This window comes from Heptranchias perlo, chromosome 16 (assembly GCF_035084215.1).
Source record: "Heptranchias perlo isolate sHepPer1 chromosome 16, sHepPer1.hap1, whole genome shotgun sequence".
Taxonomy (NCBI): Eukaryota; Metazoa; Chordata; class Chondrichthyes; order Hexanchiformes; family Hexanchidae; genus Heptranchias; species Heptranchias perlo.
Genome location: NC_090340.1, coordinates 37,560,444 through 37,577,754, shown reverse-complemented (window position 1 = coordinate 37,577,754; position 17,311 = coordinate 37,560,444). Strand labels below are relative to the sequence as shown.

The following is a 17,311-nucleotide window of genomic DNA, read 5'->3' as shown; positions in this document are numbered from 1 at the left end:
TATAATTTAGTCACTCACTTATTCAGAATGTGCTTTCAATGATATTCTCCATGTGTCTCTCTGTAATCATTCTAGTTTGTGCTGGTGTGACTGGCTTTCATTACAATTTCAAAATCTGTTTGAAGTCCATTTAAAGCTTAGTTTAATATGAATGAATTTTAAACTGCTTGTGAAGATCAACAAACAATGGAGTACTGGATTGAATGGCACTAATCAGCAAGAAGGTGTATGTATATCAAGGATTTGCTACAGCGGCACAGCCTCACCTTGTTCATCAATGCCTTAAACTTACTGGCCCACTTATTTTTTATTCTTTATATTATAGTGTATATTCTTTTTAAATAATATTTATTTTCAACAATTTTTCTATTAAATAGTGGCCATGCTAAACATGAATGTGAAAATCTTGTGATGTAGATGATAGAGATCCTAACATGGACCTGAAGGTAACTGGTTACCAACTCTGTGATATTATCAGTGTTTTTGTTTCAGCAGAAGGTTATTAGGATATAAACTACAGACCATAATTATAGCTTCGAACTGCTTAAGGAGGATAGAGACTAATGTTTATTGTGGATGGACAACGCTTAGATGAATAAATAACAGATTAGTATTTGCAATAATGCAAATAGGAGTATGGACAACACAATTTTTTGAAATACTTTTATTATTGTACAGCTAACAGAACAAACTGTGTTATAAGGCCTTCAGTAGAACAATATATTTAACAACAACTACTTGCATTTCCAAAGCCGTAAAACGTCTCAAAGCCTTTACAGTATGCTGGACAAAGAATAGATAATGAACAGAGGGAGAATAGGGAAAGAGAGAAGTTAGGAGGTGAAAGCATTTTTTATTTGTTTTTAGAATGTTGGTGACAGTGGCAATGAACATTTATTGCCCATCCCTAGTTGCCTTGAGGGCATTAAGAGTCAGCCATGTGGTGTGGGCCAGGGTGGCAGCTTCTCTTTCCTAAAGGGCATTAGTGAACCAGTTGTGTTTTTATGACAATCTGGCAGCTTTCACGGTCATTTTCTGGCACTAGCCAACAAATTACCAGACTTATTGAATTCAATTTCACAACTTACCATAACAATAACTACTAAGCTACCATACCCATGATCAAAGGGAAGTATGGTTTTGAAGGCAGGGAAGGAAGTGATAAGACAAAGATGCTGAAGCAGAACATTTCAAAGATGCTGAACGAGCTACCACTTAGGATGGAGCAAAGAGAGGGGGAACAAGGAGTAGAGTCAGAAGAAAAGAGCGATGTGAAGCTAGAGGGGATTGCTAAGGTAAGGTGAGGGCATGAAAGCATTTGAAGGAGAGGATGATGATCTTAAAATATTTTTGCTCTGGCCTAGGTAGCCAGTGGAGCTTGGTGCGGTCAGGGGCGGTGGGAATGCAGGCTTTGGTGCGGGTGAAGGCGTATGCTGTGGTGTTTCAGATGAGTTATAGTTTGTGAGGAAGGAGAGAATTTAGATGAGCATTAGAGAAGTCAAACCTTGAGGTAATAAAGAAAGAATTTACAACCTTCTGACTCAAAGGTAAGAATGCTTACATTGAGCCAAGGCTGACACTTCGGAGTAGGTGTGGGTAAAGGTTTCGAGAACAGAAGGGAAGAGATAGGAAGTGAAAGAAAGCAGTCTTCGGAATGGATTAGATATGGGGGCTGAAATTGAGGTTGGGGTCAAGCATTAAACCAAGATTCTGCACTTCTGGGCTTTGCCTGAAGTGGCAGCTGAGGTTGATGTAGTCGAAATGAGTGTAGTCCACATTGACCTACAGTACAGTTATTACTGTGAAAAGTTAACATGTTTTAAGTTATATAAAGCAAGTAGAGTTTAATTTTCTGTAATCAGCAAAGAATTAAACTGTGTTGTCTTTTAGGAACATCAGTATGAGATTTATCTTTCCTCAAGATTGGCAAATGAACAAAGTTTCCCATATATAAATTTATTTTTACTTAGTGTGTGTAATGTGGCAAAACAGAACATGATATCCAAGTCAGCATAAACTTTTCTGTATTTTTATTAATAATTTCATCAACTAGAAAGTCTACCTTTACATTACTTGAAGGGTAAAATTGATATGTATTAAGGATAACATATTAATGAATTATGATAATTATGACTATTTTACATATGCAAAGCAGGTTAATTAGAAACTGGCCTTTTGCCTATAGCTCTGAAAGCACAATCCTATCTTTATCAAACTTGGAACATATGATTATTATTGGAATCTGGATAATATACTGACAAAGTATGCTAATTAGACATGATTTGCATATTAAGTGCATTAATTAGAAAATAGACTTTCTCCTGCAACTCAAAAACTGCAAATACTATCTTTATGCTATAAAAGATAAGATAACATTTTAATTAGTTATACTAATTAAATTGAATTTACATATGTAAATTGTGTTAATTAAGAAGCTATTTTCCTCTATGTCTCAAAAATTGCAAATTGTATCTCTATAAATTTTAGACAGTATAAAGATGCTGAAATATTTAACATAATGAAATGACACTATGTCTTAATATAGGACTCATCATCACCTTTCAGCATTTACTTATGCCACCTATTGTGTGGCTTTGAGTTTCCTGCTTCTGAAATATGTTATTTTTGTAAACATAACTAAATAATTGTGTGAAAGGATGCAAAGATTTGTAAGCATAGAAAGCTGATATTAGGTGCAGCAACCATAAAATACTGTACTCAGTATCAGCCCTCAATTGCATGACACCACCTGAGATAAGCAAGGAAAGGTGGAGACTCAAAACTAATCTTGGAATAAAAAAATAATGAGATTGAGAGCACTGGGGGGATTTTAACCCTACCCGCTCTGTGGAAACCAAGCAGGTGGGCTGTTAAAATCGCCCAAGTTACTCACCCATTCTTAAGCTGCCAGGGACCGACTGATCGCAATTTTAACCTGCTCAGTACACCCACTGAAAGCCAGCGGGGTCCTTTTTCACATGTGCACGTTGGGTCCCAATGTCATCATCAGGACCAGACTGCAATTTTAACTCGGCGCCCTGAGCGGGAAGCGGCAGTGAGTTTCCCGCCAGGCCAAACCTATGGTGAAAAGGATCAAAAAGGGAAGCTTATAAATTTTTTTCTACTTTCTTTGTGGGGCCAGGAGAAGCAGAAGTGCTACACTGGGCCTCACAAGCAAAGCTTAGGCCTCCTTTGCTCTGGACTCACTTCCCCGCCCTATTGCGGGAGCTCCTGCAGTCGATTCCACTACTTACCTGGTCTCGGCAATTTTCTACCACTTCACGACGACTTCTCGCCCAGAACGGGTGGAAAGTCGGCTGGCGGGATTAAAATGGGCTTAATTTCTGGAGCAGCGGGTGAGCTTCTAACGCACACCATTGCTCATCTGCCAAAAACTGGTCCAAAGTTGAAATCGGGAACAGAGAGATCCAGGGGTAAATTTTAACCCCAAGAACGGGTGGGTTAGAGGCGGGTGGGCAGTGAAAATTGTTGGTTTTGGGAGCAGGACCGAATCCCAGCTCCAACCCGCTGACACACGGGTTTGACCCAAATGCAGCTGGGTACGCGCGCAGTTCAGAAACCGGGAAGTCCCACCAGCACTCACAGCCGGCGGGCTGATATTTAAAGGTCCAATTAACGCCGTTGAAGCAGTTAAAGGGAATAAATGTTTGTGTATTCAGACAAACGTTTTTAACTTTCCCTGAATGTGTCTCCCGTGGCCTCTGAAAGACGCCACGGAAATGGAGGCGAGTTGCAGCCGCCACCCATTTGGATCTTTAAACCAGTGATTGATACGTGAAGAAAAGGTGAATTTTTGCAGCTGGGCAATCCGTTCTCTCAAACAAACCTTTGGCTGGATTTCCTTGTGATTAGACTGAGATATCTTTATTCACACTCAGAATTCTTGTGTTCACACATATTTACCTACATCTTGGACTCCCTCAAACTGACACCATCAGGATTGGGAGGGGGGGCAATGAATTTATTCTACTGTACATCTGAGGAGGAGGCACGTCGCCATCCATGCCAAGCACGGTGTGCAGTTCTGGCAATTGCAGCTCCACAAGACAGATGTGCGCCACAAGGACCTACAGAAGAGCAGAGAGGGGACCAACGGAGGGGCTGTTCGACAACCAAAAGGGATATCACTTCATCAATGGTTTGCGACCACCGGAAGAGGTTTCTGCAGGTGTGTACCAAATTCCCAGTCAGCTGCCATGATTCCTGCAGACGTGGTTCATAAAACATGAGAGGTCGCAGGAGGTATGACCCAAATGAGAGGGTCCACAGACAGAGGCTGAGCTTCCTGGTCCTCTCTGAGGAGCAGTGCCTACAAAGGCTCAGATTGAGTCGCCAGGTGGTCGCAGACATCTGCAGGCTCCTACGTGCAGAGCTGCTCCAGGCTGGGCCTGGTGGCCACGCATTGCCTGTCGCAGTTAAAGTCACCACTGCCCTCAATTTCTTCGCCTCCAGATCCTTCCAGAGCTCTACCGGTGACATCGCTAGGATATCTCAGTCGTCTGCACATAAGTGTATAAGAACATAAGAAATAGGAACAGGAGTAGGCCAATCGGCCCTTCGAGCCTGCTCCGCCATTCAATAAGATCATGGCTGATCTGATCCTAACCTCAAATCTAAATTCATGCCCAATTTCCTGCCCACTCCCCGTAACCCCTAATTCCCTTTACTTCTAGGAAACTGCCTATTTCTGTTTTAAATTTATTTAATGATGTAGCTTCCACAGCTTCCTGGGGCAGCAAATTCCACAGACCTACTACCCTCTGAGTGAAGAAGTTTCTCCTCATCTCAGTTTTGAAAGAGCAGCCCCTTATTCTAAGATTATGCCCCCTAGTTCTAGTTTCACCCATCCTTGGGAACATCCTTACCGCATCCACCCGATCAAGCCCCTTCACAATCTTATATGTTTCAATAAGATCGCCTCTCATTCTTCTGAACTCCAATGAGAGGCGACAGGTCACAGATGGCTTTTTTGCCAGGGCATCCCACTATGTCAACTTCCCCATCGATGATACCAGCCAGACTGAGAGGGCAGTGGGGTTTCCACTCTCTGGTTGGCTTCCCACGGGTACAGGGCGCAACTGATTGAACATACATAGCAATCCGAGGACCTACACATGAGCCAAGACTGTTCGACAACCAAAAGGGATATCACTTCATCAATGGTTTGCGACCACCAGAAGAGGTTTCTGCAGGTGTGTGCCAAATTCCCAGTCAGCTGCCATGATTCCTTCACTTTGCGTGAATCTAACATCCCGGCCCTCTTCCACGCACAAAACAGACTTAAGAGCTGGCTGCTTGGAGACAAGGGATACCCCCTGCAGACGTGGTTCATAAAACCTGTGAGAAACTCCACCAGCGAGACACAGCAGTGGTACAACCACAGTCACATCACCACCAGGTCTGTAATTGAACAAGCCATAGGAATGCTCAAGATGTGTTTCAGGTGCCTGGATCAACCTGGGGGATCCCTTCAATCCTCACTGCCAAGGGTGTGTAGAATAATAGGCATGTGTTGCATCGCCCACAACATCGCTCAACAGAGAGGGTTACAGGTGGAGGAGCTCCCATGCGCTCATGAAGCATCTGCACCTGCCATCATTGAAGGAGATGAGGGTGAGGAGCAGGAGGAGGTTGAAGATGATGGGCAATCCATCGGCAGAGTACACCTGGCTGCTCGTGTTGCCAAGGAGTCAGTCATATTTGATAGAAAGTCATAAGGAGATCTGCAAATTGAAGATAGTCAAGTACTCAGACCACCTGGAATGACCACCAATACCACCAGCCCACCACACCCCCCGCCCCCCCCACCGTTTGCACAAAACAGTCTGACAACCACACATACACCATTGTAAATGCATCCAATGGGTGGCATCAATTCTCGCTGTTCATGATGAGGGACATGCAAGACGCTTTTACGAAAGGGACTCAAGAGTGGTCAAGACGTGGCAGTGGTGGTGAAAATTATAACATTTAATGTGCAGGTAAGGAAAAACAGTTATAAATGAAAAACATGACATTGTGTCAGACACCCTTGTGCATATCCTTGGTGATCACAAAACCTTCACCTTCCTCTTCGTACTACTTCTACGGGGTGCATCTCTTGTGGCTTCAGCAGAGATAGTGGCAGGTTGCCCAGGGCCCTGCCCTGACTGCTGAGATGCTCTTGGCCTATGCTCTCTGGGTTTTGGAGCCCATGAGGGCCCCGCCAAAGACTGCTCCACCTGCACCTGTGCAGGGGCAGTCTCAGCCATCTGGAGAGGAGGCAGCATTGCGGGTACCGATTGAGGAGGGGGGGTGGTGGGGGACAACAAGTGAGATGTGGAAGCAACTTTGAGTGGAGTCCCCACTTCCATGTCCCCTTTCACCATCATCCCTCTCCTGGGACAAGGCCACATTACTCCTACCACTTTGATGGAAAACAACTTGGAGGACATGTGTGATGCCTTGTAAGGCCAATGCTAATGTATCTGTCTGCCTGATTGAGGCGGCAGAATGTTGTTCACTCTGAGTCCACATGGCCATTGTCAAGGCCTGAATAGACTCATTTGTGCTTGAAGCGCCATGGAGGCTGCCATTCACTCCATTGCAGACATTCCCATATATACCTGCACCACCAGTCCACTAATGCTGGAGGTGGATTCCTCCATCCTCTCTGCTAATGTGGTGGCTGAGCGTGGCAAGTCTTCCAGTACGTCGCAAAGGTGCATCTGTACCTCAATCATTTTCCTTTTCAAGATGGCCCCAGGGGTTCAGCATCTGTGTCCAGCTGAGCAGAGCTTGGAGAGGAGTGCGCCCACCGACGCGGACTCTCCACCGTTGCCTCTGCCACCAGTGTCTGCTTGTGCTCACTTGTGTGTGGTGAATCACCAGGTGACAACCCAACTAATTCTCTAATAGGACCCACCGAGGTGTGAGTATCTGCGCTGGTGGATGGCACACTGTAATGTGATGGTGCGCCCTCAGAGGCAGGGAGCTCCTCAAAGGAATCACCCTCGTCCTCGTCGTCAGCCTGTTAGCACTCCTTGAATGCCCTGGAAGAGAACATACAGCAATATTATGAATCACTGCCGAAATTATGTTGATATGAGGTGTGCAACAGCTCAATCATTGATAACATCAACTCATGTTGAGTGTGAGAGATGTTAAAGTTCTGTTACCAGACATTTGCGAGATACCGTTGGCATCGCCGACGGCCAGGCATTCCAGCGTCCGGTTTAGTTCCAATGCTTCCTCCTCCGCCTGTGTCAGGACCACTATTTGTGGTGGCCCCCTTCCAGTCCTACTCCTCTCCCGTGCTTTTTGCACTCTCTTCTCCTACAAGGGGAGAAAGAACAGATGTGTGAGTGAGTGAGGGTGACGGGGTCACCCGATGGATGCATAGCTCTGGGTGAGGCTGTCCATGAAAGTGATGAATCAGAAGGTGAGTATCAGACAGATTCATGACATTGCATCAGGATTGGGTTGAGAGGGAGTAGTCAGTTCACAAATAGGGAGGTGAGGAAGTGCACAGAAAATGAAGGTAAGTTGATAATGATACTTAAGTGGGTGTGAGGAGTGATGTGGTGGAGTCGGTTTGGCAAGACAGAGTGAGAGGGGAGTGATGTGCACCACAGGATGTAGGTGAATTAGTAACTGTACTCACTTTTCCTGACCTGGTTAGGTCATTAAATTGCTTCCTGCACTGCACCCAAGACCTGGGCACCATGCTCCTGCTGCTGACCTGTTCTGCCATTTCCAGTCACGCCTTCTTGGTGGCAGAGGCAGGTTTCTTCCTCCTGTCATCTGGGTATAACAACTCCCTCCTGCTTCTCATAGCAGCCAGTAGTATCTCAAGGGAGGCATCCGAGAACCCGGGTGCTGCCTTTCCTCTTTGTTCTTCCATTCTGTTTTTACTCCTTTCTCCTTCAAAATTCATTGTTGCACTGACCCTTTAAATAGTGGGCTTTAAATCGCGTCATACGGGTGCGCAGTACACCCACTGCACAGCTTGGAGACGCGAAACCCAGAAGTAGAATTAAGGACCTACATTTGAGTCGCAATCGCTCGAGAATGGACACAACATTTTTTTCCGGGTTTCCTATCCGCTTATTGACCCCACTGCTGAGATCCCACCTCATTGTTAAAATTTACCCCCTAGAGAGGGAGGCTGACAAAATGGAGAGGAGCAGGTTGGTGCTCTGGAGCTGTATGGAAGACCAATGAGATAGTCTGCCAAGGAATATAAACATGCCTCATTCCCATACTAAAAAAGATCAAGCCAGAACAATGAAAGTAATTCTAACTGAGAAATAAACCACAGCTCTCAGACCACCTGTGTAGTCTGGAATGTCAACTGTATACCTTAGAAAAATATATTATTGCTATTAATCACTTTAAAAAGTTTTTACTAAGTAATTAAGCAAAAAAAGTATGTGGTGGTTTTCTGAACTATTGTCTAATATATGGTGTAACTTAGATTTCTGTGTTTGTTAAAGGACTGACTTGTTTCAAAGCTATATGCTTGACATGGCCCTCAGGGCAAGCTACTTTAGGAGTCATTTGTTATGTTTCTTGTATTGCAATGTAAAATTAAATCTTGAACTAAGCATTTCTATTATTTTAAAAATGTATCAAACTGCCTAACAATAGCTCAAGTAATAAACGTTATGAGAAGTTGTAAAGGGAAAATGACATTTAGCCTCTGTACAGACTTCACTTGAACATTAAGAAAAATCAAAGTCCTGTACTTGCAAAGTTATGAGAGATTAGCAGGGAATTGTGGAAGTGGCATGAATGGATTTTCAGAAACGGATATCAGGCCTTGAGCCTTTAGCACGGTGAAATAATTTATATGTGCATTTTAGATACACTAAACTGATCAGCATGATGACATGACTGTCATTTAGAATATGAAAGGATCTAAATGCCCTTCGCTTTTTAAATATAATTATATCATCACTTTACCCTTCTTACAAAAACTACATGATTTCCCGTAATGGACGGAAAATCATGGGATGCACACTCACTATTTCCATACCAAGAGTATGCATTTTAGAAATCATCCCCTAAGTGTAGGCAGGCTATTTAACTATGAAGGGTATCATTACATAGGGTTATATTACATAGAAATTACAACAGACTTTCGGCCCCACCAGTTCATGTTACGAGCAGTAGTCCTAATCGCATGTGCCTCTTTTCCCATATCCCTTTTATCCTTCTTGCCTTCAACCAACTATCTAACCTACTCTTAAATGTTGACATGGTCTCTGTTTCAATCACTAAGTAATGTATTCAACATCTGTGTAAAAAAGTTTCTCCTACTCTCTGGCCTAACCTTTTACATTTAATCTTATCTCTACGCCCCTGATCATAGCCATATATTTTAACAGGTACTTGGCTCTGAATCCACGACACAAAGCATCACGTCAGGTAACAATTGCTTTTCTTGTGTTGTTGTGTTCCTCCATCTTACTGATATCCCGAATATCAATGTCATAAAAATGTTTTAAAGTGACTTCAGTTTTGTTAAATTGTTAAAGCTAAAAGCTCAGCAGCAGAACAGAACAGAGTTCTAAAACATGCAAGGTGCATGGTCCAGGTTAGAAAAGGTAAAACATTAAAACGTAACATTGTTAACGAAGTTGAAGAACTGAAATATTTACTTGGTGGATTCACTGGAATGTTCCCTTAATAACAAAAACCGTCAGCCTCAAATTTGGTAACGGTCTAACATTTCTGTGGCATGCACACAATGTAGATGAAGTCACCTGCTGTGGTGTCCAAGCTTAGAATGAGCACTCCCTCCCCCATTTTCTTATATACAGACTTCTCTTTGGATTTAATATATTTACTGCATATATTCACATCACATTTTGTTAATAGTGCCTCTAAAATTTATTCATGAATTATTTCAAACATTTCTCAACTTAATGCACTGCTAAAGTAAGACATATTCAGACAGTTGGAACAGCACTCATTTTTGCTCTTAACGACTCAAGCACATTCACCTCACTACCTTTAATCCTTTAAAGCTGCAGTGTTGCCTACGACCCATTTAAACATTTTATTGGAAGAGTCTAGAACAAGGAAGTCAGCTTCCGATAACAATGGAGCCCTTTTTGATTTCTCTCTTACAGTGTTACAAGGGAATGCAATGACATCAACACTCTATGTTGATCTCATGATCTCATCTCATCACATTAAAATTGTTTATGAATGCTATTTTTCTTATCTGAAAACAAGAATGTAGAAAACCCAGGCTTTCAGTGTTAATTCTAAAGGTTTCATTAAATACTTACCTAAGAGAAACCCAACTTAAACCACTTTACTTTCATAAGAAGCTACAGCATTAATAAATGAGTGTTTAAAACAAATGTGAAATTAGGCAAATGTTTTAGCAGACAGCACTTTGATCAGTGACATTTTACACTATGAGCATTCTGTTAACGGAATACTCAGAAAGGCAACGATTAACATAAAACATTTTCAATCTGAACCACAAGCCAACATTAATCCTACCAACTACGTTTGATAGAAGATACCTTATTATTTGGTACCGTTTATTCATTTGCTTTGCTACTCTTTTCTTCCAGTTAGCCCTTTGAAAATGACTTACAAGTAATAAATTGCAAATTGGACCACTACCCTGGAACTAGCCAGCATATTTCATGGGTATTTAAACAACAGCATTAAGTACTGCAGGCATCTCTGGAATGCGCAGTCTGGATTTTACTGTTTTAACAATTTTTTTGTCAAGATTTTTCTTTAAACTGGTAATATATTAATCCAAGCAGGAAAACACTTTGTGGGTATAGTGTGCCAGTTTAAGGAGGAACTGAACAAAAGTGATGAATTTAGCTCATTTATTTTGTTACCCTACCATTATCTCCTTTTTGTTCATGCAATGTTTTCTTTATTTTGTGATCAGAGCAATCTGTAATGGCCTAATTAGGTCTCCTGGGTTGCCATGACATTTTTTTTTGGCTAGCAAGTCTCAGTAAAATATTATCAATGAGACCTGCTGCCTACATATACCACCACCAATGCTTCCATCAATGGCATTATTCTTACTAATGGCACTATTGTTATCACCTGGATGACAATGCTGTCATGATGACAGAAAACACATCTGTAGTTACATTCTTTTACCCAAAATTCCAAATAGGCAATGTGATATCACGGTAGCCTATTCAGGTGACCCAATCAGAAGAGCAACAGACAAGATTACCATAAGGAAGCCTAACTTCAAGGCCTGTCATTTCAGTTTGACCACCCTCACTGAGTGAATTTTGTCAGCTCTTAGTTGAGGTGTTAAATGAAGTTCTTTGTGTCCAACAGTAGGAGGGAGAGTTTGGCAGGACTTGTTACATCACACAGAGCAGCCACTCCTGCTAGTCAATTATGGGGTGACATGGATGATGAATGTCGAGAATTCCACAACACTGACTATCCCAGCACCCCCCACCAGTGAAAAAGGAAGCATGTTAGTAGAATGTAATTAAAAGGACATAGGAGAAAATGTGGAAAAGCAAATATTTAAAAAGGAATATTGGGGGTTGAATTGGTCTTTGGCGACAGCGCGAAATGGGCCATAGCGAATCGGCAGCCCGTTTTACACCACAACCGATTTTCTTTTCCACTGAAGTCAACGAAAAGATAATGGGGCATGGTATAAAACAGGTGGCCAATTCACTAGCATCCGTTTTGTGCTTTTGCTTCAGACTAATTTCACCCCCATTGAATTTGGTTTTATAATGCAAAGGATAGGTTGTACTCATTTTTAGCTTGCCCAGAACATTGTGGTACAAGGCATAACTAATTCTAAAATGTCCCTACATATTATATTCCACCACAATTACAAGCCTTTTCATTCACCATTACACACGATTTATTTAGGAAAGAAAAGCCAACATAAAAATCAAGACCAGTTAACTGAAAAGCTGCAGTGTATACACCATGCTCACCAAAACAGGTCCCTCTGTCGGTCTCTATGTATTCCTCTCTGTTTCTATCAGCATATACATGCAAATAAACATATACTTATGATCTGGTTTGATCCCTAATTTAGGTAATTATTTAAAGTTAAAGAAAATATATCTGCCAATTGAGTTCCAATATTTTTACACTGTAATCTGAATAGATACCTGAACAGATATTGGATAAAATAAAATCTATATTATGAATTATAAATGTTGTCTATTGTAAATATACATTTGAGACCAAATAGAAATCTGAACATTTTTTATATTCAACAGAGACACATACAAATCTCAGAGTATTCTTCAAAAAATTCAGTTCCCCAACTTTGTGAGATAATTGGCAATCAGTGTATTTATTTTAAAATGCAAGAGAAAGGACATGGATTAAGAAGTAAACAGAATAATCAAGGTAGATAATTCTCTTGCATGGTGGGCCAAGGCAAGTGAAGAAGTGTTAAAATGAATTTTAAAATGTCTGTGTTCACTGGCAATGTGTCAGTGGTTGACAAATTTTGATAATCATAATAACATTGTCAGTGGGTAAACGTTAAGCTTTAGACTTTCTGGACATACCTTTAGTCACAACTGTCTAGTGACAACTATACTTAAAGACTTTCCCAGCTTGATAATTCTGATGAGTTCAAACGGTTGCATGAAAACTATAATGGGGAAAAGCCATACTTATGTTACCTGAAGAAGAAGGAGAAGATGGGTTTGGACTATCTTCCTGTGTACTTCCTGTCACAGAGAAGCCACCTGCAGTTGTGTTATCCTCAGTTACGTTGGATGATCCAGGTGTAGTTGACCTGCTAACTGACTGGGAATCTTGGTCACTTCCAGATCCACGTCGTTCATCTAAAACACTCTGGACTCCTTCATCTCCAGGTTTCCTACCCTTCTTATGCACTCTGGAATGGACAACAACTTGATGATAGGTTCGAAATACTCTGCCGCAGTCTGGGCACTCAGTTGGCTTTTCTTTCATAGTTCCATGGTTCTGTCCTAATCCAGAAATTTTATATTCCAGACCTTGATTAATTCCTTGTGCCATGAATTCCCTGCTTCCCATTACATCATCTTTACCAGAAACGTCATTCAGGTTACTTCTTTTAGTGCTTTGAATCAGTTCACCATCTAGTTTCTGCTTTGATTTATCTCCAGCCACAAAGACAAATTCTCCTTTTTCCTTGTCAAAGTTGACACCTGCATTGGCCAGATTTTCTTCCTGACCAGGGTGCAGGTGTTTTTTTGGCAGAACAACCTGCTCCATAGCCATTCCTCTTGTCACCAGCTGCCAGGCCTGGTAGCTGTTTACTGGATCAAACTCTGCTACACGGGCTACTGCCTGCAAACGCTCCATGCAGCTAGCCTTTAAAGGAGGTGCCAGCGTCAGACATCCCAGTAAGGAACGTTTTTCTCCTTCCACTAGACCACGAGCTGTGCTGCTCACGGGTACTAATAGCTTCCCAAGCATTTCTTTTTCCTTCCTAGCAATTTCTGCTTTATTATAGTGGAGTTGGCTTTGTTCATTTAAGCTCAATTTATCAGGTGATAAAAAACCACTCTGTAAACAAGATACATATGCTGAATAGACATTAGAGTGGGAATCTTGCACCATATTGTTTAGAGTCACAGGCACCTCTGGGTCATTCTGCGATGTGTTCTTTACAGCTAGTTTGTTAAGATGCACCTTCATGTGGTTTTTGAGAAACCAGGGCTCCTTGAATCGCCGTCCACAAATCTGGCAGCTATGTTCAAAAGAATCCTTGTGCTTTCGCATGTGGCCTTTCAGGAACCAGGCCTGGCTGAAGACCTGGCCACAGACTTCACAGCGAAATTCATTGCTGGGTTGCTCTCCATTTCCACTAGACCCTTGACCCGGCACTGACTCAGCAGTTATGTGTGCTTTCTCCACATGACTGATCAGGTCTTCCTCCTGAGAGGCAGCAAATTCACAAAGGGTGCACTTGTAAGGTTTGTGCAGTATTCGAATATGACGGTCTAGCTCCTCACGTTTCTTAAACTTCCCTTTGCAAAAGGTGCATCTGAATCCCACAATAGCAGCTGCTGGTTCTTCCTGTGCACCTGTAGGCTTGGGACTGCAGATTGTATTAGAAACATCAGAGCTACTCTGACTGGCTGGTAAAGGCAAGCTGCTGGAGCTAACAACAGCCTGATGCTGTTTCCCATCAGCCCTTGGCTGGCCTAGGCCACTTTTCAACTGTTTATCCCTCAGGATGGCCCTCTCTTCCAGCTCGTGTAGAAGCCTGTTTTCTTCTCTGACCCTTCCACGACCTTTCCCAAGATTCCCAAGTTTGTGAGTGCGGAGATGAATCTTCAAGTTACCTTTCTGAGCTGCCCTGTGATCACAGTAAGGACATTTGAATGGTTTTTCTCCAGTGTGAGTGCGCATGTGGAGTGACAAAATGCTGTTAAACCGAAAGCGCTTACCACAAATGGGGCACGGGTACTTTCTGGATTTTTTTGCATCATCTTCTGTGCCATTCATCTGTGAAATTATGCCAAGGTTCTGTCCATTTAAGAAGTGCTGTAAGTCAACTCTCCCATTCATACCCAAATTAGTATCAATATCAGTATTCAGCTGATTTGCCAGCAGGGTCATTTGGTTGCTGATTGGCTGGTTAGCCACAGTCAGGTGATGCTTTTCCTCCAGTGCAATTGCTGCTTTCTCCTCAGGGTTTTGCCTGGTCTGGAGTTCTGGAAAGGCATGTCCCAGTTGTGTTGTCAACTGATGCAGCTTCTGGGTTATTGGATACTGGCCATTTAGTACTGGTTTGCTGAGCTGGACATCAGCTTCAGGCACAGCTGAAGATACACCAAGGCACAAACTTGCTTCCTCCATTCCTAATATAGAAAACAAAAAGATTTTTGTTAAATATGTAAAGCATTTTAACATAATACAGAAACATTTTTACTCCACAAAACTGAATTTTTATTTCAGAATTTTTATACAGTTACAATAAAACTTCTGATCTAACATTTTACTGGCTGCACAGCTTCATGTCTTGGATTCTGATAATATACAACAATGAGCCAGTTTTATACTAATTTTGCAAAACACAGATGAAACAGCCTGGCCTTAATTTCAAACCATCAAACAAAAAATATTCAGTTATGTCTACGCTTTTGTAAACACAAGTTTAACATTTGATTTCCTCCTTATTATTCTCTTGATTATTAATGTTTGCAATTCTGAATAAACGATGAGCTGCTGAATTATTCCTATGCCTGTACCTACTTTACCTGATTTTGTGCTTTATCGTGCTTAGCTAAAATGGTCTGAGACCTTTACCCTTTCATATATCTGCACCTTAAGGTTATGGCTATTTTTTCAGAGACATGCAGCACTATCTTATGCAAAATATTTAAATGATAAATGACTGAATTTGTTTTTGTCTCGTTCAGAACAACTAAATTTCTATAATAAACCTATGCTTCTGACTACAAATTAAAGGCGATTTTGTTTTGGTTAACTGAGGTAATATCTTTTAAAGCTGCTTATTTTGCTGCTTTGAAACAGCATTGGCTGCTGTAACACATGATTATAATCATAAAAAGCCATAGGCATTTACAACTAAGCTTCAAACAGATATCTTAAATTTAAGAAGCTCAAAGATCTAGACTAAGTTCACTAATGTTTAATAATGCACAAACATTTCACATTATATGTTAACACATGGCTTTCCAGATTTCAACAGACATTGGCAAAATCATTTGGAACTCCCGTACCTCTTTTTTAACGGAGCACATCATCATTTGGGAACCCATAACGCGTCTCAGCTACACATGTAAGGACAAAACTGCCACACAGTAAGTTAAAAGACCACTGTGCATCTTTCACTTCTTCAGCCATTTTCTGCTGTTTCAATACTGTCAACCAGACCACTTTTGGCTGAAATATTTGCTCTAGCACCACTTTGGCAGTAATATCAAAATTCCACAAAACTATTGGATGTGACCAAGTCCTTACACATCCCTGCTCTGAACAGTTTGCTCCACTTTTTAAAAAAAATGCAGAACATATTAAAGACCACAAATATTATTATTGCACTAGACAACTGATATTATGATAAACCTCTGTTCAGGGTCATTAAACAGTTGAAAACATTTGATCAAAAATAGACCAAGGGTTTAAGCTTGCATATTAGCCCAGAGGGTTGGGACACTGAACAAGGACATTTTTATTTTCTGCCTGCTAAAATCAACATTGTGGATGTTTCCATGTTTAAAAAGATAGTGAACCACAAATATGCAGCATCTCTACAAAGTTTATTCTGTCGAACAATATATAGCATTAAATAAGGTTCAAAGTGTTATGATTTAATTGGTTACGGTCTATGCGTTAGGGAATGTGAAAGTTATACAAAGAAATCCTAGTTTGAAATAAAAAAACAAGGGACTGAAGTGCTAAGTTTAATACAACTGTACGTTATGCATTAATCCAACTACAGCTCCTGCTAGTTAATGACTTCAGATCAAATCCCACATCGCTGACATGCTATTCTAAGGATCTAATTTTGTTCCAACAAAAAGTGCTGTATGAATTTAATATTAAAAATCTGCTCCCTTCCGCACCTCATAGCCCCATTCCTCTATGCAGTTGGTAAGATGGACATATGGGCTGCAAACTCTAGCACAGCTCTGTCATTTTGCCAGCATGATGCAAGGATACTAAGATAATGATGAACAGTGTCAGTTTTCTCACTTAGTGGCCTGGCTAGGAACTGATGAAACTTGCTACATTAGCTGGTTAGTGGGTTTGAGTGTCAGTAACAATTGGAGCATGAACCTACGAGAGCAGCAAGCTTTTAGTTGACCATCCAATATATATTTCACTAATCATAGTAAAATTCAGCCATTTGGAGTAAATTTCTGTAATGTTATTTTTATTATTATTATTTGAAGGTTTAGGAATTTTCCACACCATGGGACAAGATTTAGAAAAGTAAACAAGTGACTAAATTTCACCATTTCAGATGTATCCTCATCTTGGTTTTAAGAAGCGCTGAGTAAAGTTCAGAAACACAAACTTACAGGCACATCTTATGTTTAAAATAGTTTTGCATTAAAACGAGAAGCATTTCTTAGCAAACATTTGCAAGTAGACTCTGAATGACTCACAGCAATTTAAACTGTGCACCATAAAATTTGTTCAGACCCTGGCAATAAAGATTGATTATATGAAATTTTTTCATTATAATGTTATCTGTTATGAATTTGTAATTAGAGATTACAGTAATATATTACGGTTAAATCACACAACATGACAGTAAACCCTTTGAGAACTGAAACGCTTTTTAAGTTTCTGTCTT

The 17,311-nt window shown here is 41.1% G+C and overlaps 1 protein-coding gene across 2 annotated transcripts in view; it reads right to left on the bottom strand.

Annotated features, from left to right (window-relative positions):
- znf536 (zinc finger protein 536) overlaps nucleotides 1–17,311 on the bottom strand; it is a 238,512-nt gene that overhangs the window by 180,167 nt on the left and 41,034 nt on the right. For both annotated transcript variants that reach the window (XM_067997970.1, XM_067997971.1), the window contains exon 2: nucleotides 12,669–14,843. In XM_067997970.1, coding sequence (XP_067854071.1) covers nucleotides 12,669–14,841 — 2,173 coding nt within the window. In that variant the 5' untranslated portion in view covers nucleotides 14,842–14,843. The remainder of the gene's footprint in view (nucleotides 1–12,668; nucleotides 14,844–17,311) is intronic.